Raw genomic sequence first — 7,924 nt, 5'->3', positions numbered from 1 at the left:
TATTATCTTCATTTCTGCTTCCCCCTCTCTGTTTACCATCCATGAGACTGCTGAACACGCTCTTCATGTTTGTGTTTTCACCTCTGACCCTGATCTCTGTCATGTGAGCGCAGGAAATGTGTCGAGGTGGCTGTTTGTGGTTTTGGCCACTAAGAGACCATCATGCTTACATGTTCACAGAGAACAAAACAGTCGCCTTTGTGTTCTTGAGCGAAGATGTGCTTTATTAATCCCGTGAGAGGAAATTCAGTTTTAGACTCTGTTGTTGAATATGCGACACACACACATGAAATACACACACATGAAATACACACACATGAAATACACACACATGCAATACACACACATGAAATACACACACATGAAATACACACACATGCAATACACACACATGAAATACACACACATGAAATACACACACATGAAATACACACACATGAAATACACACACATGCACAAACAGGATCTGATGAATATGCACTAATGGAGAGATGTCAGAGTGAGTGCTTCTGAGCTGTAGGGGGGGGGGGGGGGGGGCTTGCTCAGGGACACCTCGGCAGCGCTCAATAAGTGATCTGGCACCTCTCCAGCTACCGGACCAATTTCCAGATTTGGTCGGCGCCTGGACTTAGACAGGCGACCCTCCTGGTTCCAAACCCAAGTCCTTACAGACTGAGCTACTTCCGCCCCCATATTAGTGAATATTTTAAGGTGGAGTATTTCAAACCAGGTCCATTTCATATTTTGGGGAGCAACTGTCTTAAGTGGCACAAATTGTTTGGCAACATCTAGGTACCAAAACGTGACCAATGTATTTGTGCAATCTAGATCAATCAGTGTGCAGGCTGCAATTAAAAACAACAAATTATCCAACATTGGATACCTTGGACTTCTATTTTTGTTGCCATGGCATCAAATCAGGTATCAATATGCAGATTTTTACTTAAATCTTTGTTCAACATTCTGGTATTGTTACACATCTGCATGGACATGACATTAAAAACTCAAGTCAGAGAAAAGGTCAGAACTTAATGAAACATGAGACACACACACGTGGCTGCAGAGAGAGGAGTGAGCTCGATTCAAATCCTGCTGCAGCGTTCATAAGTAAAGCTCTGAGAGCAGCTCTACGGGGTTCTGGTGTGCTGAACTTCAACAAAAGAAAATAATAAATGCCATTAATGCATATCTCCATTTGCATATTTTATTCATGTTTGAGCACACGTTGTCTTCTTCTAAGTGTTCGGTTTCGTTTCTCTGTTATTAATGATGCACCGTCAGCAGAGACTTTCTGAGCATCAGCACGGCCGACATGTTGACAGCCTGAAGTGCATTTTTAAACAGATGTTTAGATTTTCTCCGGCAGCGATTTTTAAAACGAAGCGATGGTCGACCTCCAGCATATGATCAACACGACTTAAAGGCACTTTATCTTTGAGGGTCGTTTTTAAGCGTCTCTTGGCCTTTTCACACTCGCACAAAACGTCCAGATTTTTTAAACGTGTGAATGCAAACCGTTACATTTTTCACTGAGAAGTGAGAAGTCAGGGCGAGCCGATGTGTGAACGCAGCAGGAAATAGTCAACCTGAATGTCCCGGGACGCTTTGTTCTTTTTCACACTTTAAATATGTCAACATGCACATCGCATTGTGTAATGATTCAGATCTGTGCTACTTTGGTGGAGAGCGCCGGAGGCCGTTAAGTTAGCCAAAAGTGCACAACCGCTCGTGTCTGGAGTTTCCACAAGACTCGTCGTTTATTACAAACTACACATCAACCTTACAAAGCCCCGTCGTACGGCGCCTATTTCGACATAATCAAGTCACTGTTGAGTTTTGAGGCAAAAGGAAAGTAGGAGCTCGGCGTCCGTCTATGTCAAACGCCGCTCACACTAACATCAAGGACAAAAACAAGGCGCCATCTAGTGATGTCCCTCCACAAGTAACCTAGCAACGCAGTATATCTTAAAGGTACATTCCACAATTTCAACTCTTACACTTGGTATAAAGACAAAAAACTGTCATCACTGCATATTGCGTTGCTTTGTCGGCCATCTTGGATCTGTTGTAAATATTACAGACTTCCTCTGCCACTTTTTTTACATCACGTCCTGCCTCCTAAGCCCCTCCCCTTTTCTTCTGATAGTGAAAATCTCCTGCTGTGAGGGACGTGTGTGAAAGAGCAACTCAGGACGATGTCAGGAGCTAGCTGTGCTGAAGACATTTTCATGAGTGGATGTGAGAGAAGGGCGAGTCTGAACGTCAAAGGGGCGAAGCAAATCATGTTGAATCATCTGGTGAGATGTGGACTGTGCGCAGGGTTAGCAAAAACAAATGTGTCGAAAATAGCAAAAGTCAAAGCGCGATGCATCGCCTTACAGACTGACTTCCTGCAGAAGATAGAATCTGCTCCTCTCTGCTGTGTGATATCTGATCTATCCATCAAAGCAGAGCGAGGTCGTCAGATTAAAGGTCATCTACACGCTGCAGGAATGTAAGTGCTGCTGTGCGCCGAGTCTGCTGGCAGGTCAGAGCCTCAGTAAACTCAGAGAGAGTCCCAGTGGGAGCTCCCCATCAGGGGTCAGTGAGTAGAGGCCGAGCTGATGGAGGCTGTGCTCAGAATCCGTAAAAACTGGAGTCTGGTTGTTGTTGTTTTTTTCGTTTTTTTGAGGGGATGAGTAACATTTGATTTTTGTTCTGTGTGTTTCAGATGGCAGCGCTATTTTCAAAGGATGCTTCCACCGACCTGACAACGTCACTCTGGCACTTCCTCTCAGCGCCGTCATCCTGAACATGTCCGTGGAGAAGTGTGTGGACATGTGCACAGAGAGGGTGAGGGGACGTGTGTATTCATGCGTCGCACATTTCTGCGTGAGTGCCTCTTCGGTGTGTGTGTGTGTGTGTGTGTGTGTCTGTGTGTGTGTGTGTAATGACGTCTGTATTTTTCAGGAGAAAACGCTGGCCGTGCTGGCTGGAGATCGATGTCTCTGTGGCTTCCCGACTCCTCTCTTCTCGCTCCATGAGCTGGAGGACGAGAGCATGTGTCTGCACCGCTGCCCCGGGGAGGAGTTTGAGAGCTGCGGGAATGACGAGTACTTTGTGGTGTACCAGACGCAGGTTCAAGGTGAGATGACTGACTCAGGAGGCTCAGGAATACATAAACTGCACAATGATAACATTTCTATATTTATATTCCACACTTAAAGCTGCACTATGTAGAATGTTTACGCTCAAATATCAAAATGAATGAAATATTGACTAAACCTAAGTTATTTTTGTTGAGTTATTACATTACCTCAAATATTTCCAAAAGTTATCAAAGCCACAGAAATCCTTAATTTTATAGTTGCAACGGGATGCCATTACAGAGCCGCCATGACAGACATGACATGTGCATCGTTGCCATGGAAACACCAGATGTTACGTGAAAGACAGCTGCATATGGAAGTGAGAATTTCTACTGAAAGCTGCCGTGCTGTTTCTGTTTGTGCTGCTGTGATAAAAACGTCAAGTAAATCATACTCGGAGACTTTAGCTCGTCTGTAAACATATTCTCTTCCTCAGGTCGGTTTCACTTGGTCGTCTTGACTACAGAATTCCAGCAACATAATAACTCATATGACTCATAAAACTCAGGTTGAGACCAAGAGGATGGAGGATATGAAGATAAATGAACGATTAAAAGAGAAACAATAAGAAGTAAGAGCATTAAGAAGAGATCAACAAAAGCAATTTAAAGAAATAAAAGCCACTCAAGCGATGAAGGACATGAAAGCAATAAAAAAAGACACATTGTGTATATCAGTGAAATAACATACGATAATATAAACCTTAATTCATCCCAGAACAGAGAAATGTACAACAGAAGAACAGCAGCAAGAGTGATGAGCAGTCAGATCTTTAACAAGATTTTCCTATTGTTGATTAGTGAATATTTTACTCTCTGTTGAGAAAATGTTTATAAAACAAAAGGAACAAGATCAGAATCAGAAAAGTACATTTGGACATACGTGGACTTTCACTTGGTGTTTTAGTGCAAACCAATTAGGAAAGGAAACATATATATTTTAGGACATATACAAACAGCAGAGCTCCAGCTAAAAGGATCAAGATCAAAAAAATAAAAGTATAAAAACACAAAAGGTGCAGTGGAGGAGCTGTGCAGTTGTGCAGGTATTTGTATTATTTACTGTAGAAATGATTAAATCAGATAAAAAAAAGTTAAAAGATAATAAGAAACAACATCACATGAAAGAAAGTTGATAACATTGATGTGCTCTAAAAGTAGTGAGTGGTTCTGCACGCATCATCACCTCAGGCAAATAAGAAACGTGTCAGGAGAAGTGTTCAACGAGCCTGCAGCGTAAACCTCCTGAACCTCGACTACGTCATGTTTCATGTTGAGTTAAAAAAAACTGTTGATGTACTGAAAACAAACAGTTTTCATGCAGCAGTGTGATGAAGACAGCCACTGTTTGACGTCATCTAAAAAATGTTTTATTTCTTATAGTCTCCAGGTCTTAATGCGGTCCCCTTCTTCACTCATTCTGGCCCGCAAGTCAATTTCAAATTTCAATAAAATGTTTCTCATGAAGTAGTTCAGCCTGAGATGTCAGTGCAACACAACGCACAAAGATGAAATGTATCACAACATCTATTTAAAAAAATAAAAATGTCAGTAACATGTAAGATATCTGCTGAATTAAATGATAAAGGTATCTTACTACATGATCAGACATTAAGGAAACATGCTATGTTGAAGTGCTGGCTTCTCTGACAACAATGCAGCAGCCAGTATGTCCTCCTTCTAACTTTAGATTCTGCTCCTGAATGCTCTGGATTTGTTTGGATCAGAGAAGGTAGGCGGTTTTAAGGCGACCCCCACACGGCCGTTTTGGACTCCCCTCAGTTTTGTTTTCATCACATGTTTCATAACCATGTTTCAAGCATTTTGACAAATATATCTTTGTACACTTCTTTTTGCTTTAAAAACACAAGTTTAGTGGCTTATATGCTTACATGCACACACACACAGTATCAGGGAGTGTGCAGGCCTTGTGTTGTTGTGGGGAGGGCGTCCTCGTGAACTAGCCAGCTGTGGCTTTGATCAGCAAAAACAAAGAGACCAGGAAACAAAAAGAGGAGGTTTTTAAAGCTGCGAAGGAAACAAAAACAAAACTAGCTAAAGCGAGAAAAAGAACTTCATTCAGAAAATGTTTCTTCTGTGATATTTACACCGGCCGAACATGTTAGCCAACACATTAATCTGAGTGTGTTGTTGTGTTGATGAGGAATCAAAGTAACGCACACACAACAACAAAAGCCAGCATGGTATGTCTGTATAGCTTTGTCTAGAGCCTAATGACTTCTTCTCTGTATCTGATGATGGTTAAAGTCTTTGCTCACACGCTTCCAATGTTTCAACAAGAGAACTACTTGGAAAAGCAGAAGGGGCCAACTTTCAGTCTCTATTTGAAGCTCGATTATGTTGAGCAACTTGTCAAATATTTGCACAGTCATTGCCTCCGTCTCTCGTCCAACATCTGAAGTCACAGTCACAAATCAATCCATGGAAGTCTCACTCTTATCAGAGAGAGTGTTGACTTTTGAAATGACACGAGAAACATGAGTCCTAATGAAAAGGGTAAGCGCTCAGTGAGGAACACCTCGATCCCAGTTCAGACAGGAACACTCAATTCTTTACATTTGTTGGTATGACTCTGTTCTGGGATCTCCTTGCCCTACCATGTGTTTACGTTGAAAGCATTAGGCAGGAACAGAACACATTCCTGCTCTTCCAGTACAAGGAAAGCTTAAGGAAATGCAAATGCGGCTTGCAGTGGGAGCAGCAACGAGTAGTTTAAATAAAGCGGCATAAGTACTAATAGCCAATAGGATGCTTTGAAGAAAATCAGCTGGCCATCAGCTGACGAGGCTTGCATGAGATCAGCTGTTATCAAACACACTGATAGTAGAGCGTGACTCTGTGGCCTGTCTGAACTAACACTACGCTCAATTAATGTCTTTGCGTCACACTCTCAAATTACATAATCTACCACATGACCCTCAGCAGCCACCGTAGCCCGATCAGCAATGCCACCCTAAACAGACCGAGTCTCCGTTAAAGCTGTTACTTCCCTACCACAGTGTCCCGTACAACCTGTGTAGATCGATGGGCAGCGAGAGCCAGGACGTCACCGGGGTGGTCAGGTGGGCACCATGGACTCTACCTGTAATGTACCTGAGTGTGAATATGATGGTACATGCTCCTGGAGAACACACAAGTTTGTATATCTACCTTGATTAAAAAAAAGAAACATGGTTAATCGCGACCTGCGGGAAAAGAACTATTCTACACACAATCTTAGAGTGTCACAGCACAGGGACGTCTCTCATTGGTGGAGCCCCCTGTTGCCATGGAAATGTTAACCGTCATACTTCTTTCATAGGGCAGCGTCAGTTCTGTAAATCAAGAGACTATGTCGGGCCTTATGTGTGTAACAAAGCCTGTCGACCTTGTTGTTGTTTTTCCAGATAACCGCTGCATGGACCGCCACTTCCTGTCCACTCGTGCCAAGCAGCTGGTGGCCCTCGCCAGTTTCCCCGGGGCCGGAAACACGTGGGCTCGCCACCTCATAGAGCTCGCCACCGGCTTCTACACCGGCAGCTATTACTTTGACGGATCGCTTTACAACAAAGGTAACGCTTCATCATTTATCTCATTCAAATGAGCGAGTACACCTGTGTGTGGATTTAACGGTGTTCACTGCTGGTTGTCGTGGCGTCACAGGGTTTAAAGGGGAGCGGGACCACTGGAGGAGCGGCAGGACGGTCTGCATTAAGACGCATGAGAGCGGCAAGAAGGAGATCGAAGCCTTTGACTCCAGCATCGTCATGATCCGCAACCCGTACAAAGCCCTCATGGCAGAGTTTAACAGGAAATATGGCGGCCATATTGGATTTGCATCCCAGGCACACTGGAAAGGAAAAGGTGAGCTGCTGCTATTATGACTGAATGAAACTTGAATTTAGGCTTTGATTGGAAAAACTAGCACAGACTGACGATACTGATAGCTGTTTCAACGCCATTCCCCACGGTCTGTCTCCTCCCCAGATTCCTACTCGATCCACTGTCCAATCAATGAAGGCAAAAAAGCCCCCAAATAAACAAAACCAAAAACCGCCCCTTATTCAGAATCCTTTATTTGTGCCGATCAAGGTAAATAAGTTTTGGTTCCAGGCTCTAAACATTTTAATTTCTTCTGCAAAAACGGACATTTTAGTATGAGGTGTGTATGGGACTTCTGGGTCTGTTGGAGCCGGCCTCAAGTGGACGCTGGAGGAACTGCAGTTTTTTGCACTTCTGTTTTTTTGATTGATTTTCCAACACCGGAGGTTGCCGCTTTTTTTTAAGTGCTTACAGTGAAGTTAACAGCCAAACAACAACAATAACACTGCCTCAGGGGTGCTAGTGGCGCAGTGGTTAGTGTGCGCGCCCCATGTCCTATCTCTCCAATAAAGCCACAAAATGCAGAAAAATAAAAAAATAAAAACATTGCCTCAAACCCTTCACTGGAATTCTGGCAGTAAATTAATCATTGATGACTGTTCAGGCAATATGTGGTAATATCAGATGAAGTGGGAAAGGGTCATCATTGACGTACAATGCCAAAGACATCGGGAAGTGAGCAATAAAACCCCACGGGCTGTTTTGTGGTTTCGAACCTTATTGACCGACATGTTTTATTTTTAAGACGTTCCAAAAACATTTCTTACATGATATCAGACTAAATCTGTTTCCCAAACAGGAAGTGAAACTCTTAGGCAACAAACCTCAAGCACACTCTATGTGGTCACATCATGAGTTATGTTCACAAATTCTTCCTTTTTGACTTTTTTGTTGGTAGATTTGTGGGTAGATCTT

At 43.1% G+C, this 7,924-nt stretch overlaps 1 protein-coding gene across 2 annotated transcripts in view; it reads left to right on the top strand.

Moving 5' to 3' along the window:
- Positions 1-7,924, top strand: part of wscd2 (WSC domain containing 2) — a 55,512-nt gene that overhangs the window by 41,311 nt on the left and 6,277 nt on the right. For both annotated transcript variants that reach the window (XM_061039134.1, XM_061039133.1), the window contains 4 exons: positions 2,711-2,832; positions 2,950-3,124; positions 6,535-6,699; positions 6,791-6,991. In XM_061039134.1, coding sequence (XP_060895117.1) covers positions 2,711-2,832; positions 2,950-3,124; positions 6,535-6,699; positions 6,791-6,991 — 663 coding nt within the window. The remainder of the gene's footprint in view (positions 1-2,710; positions 2,833-2,949; positions 3,125-6,534; positions 6,700-6,790; positions 6,992-7,924) is intronic.

Source organism: Labrus mixtus, chromosome 5, assembly GCF_963584025.1.
Source record: "Labrus mixtus chromosome 5, fLabMix1.1, whole genome shotgun sequence".
NCBI lineage: Eukaryota > Metazoa > Chordata > Actinopteri > Labriformes > Labridae > Labrus > Labrus mixtus.
The sequence above is the reverse complement of the archived record's forward strand: the minus strand, read 5'-3'. Positions and strand labels throughout refer to the sequence as shown.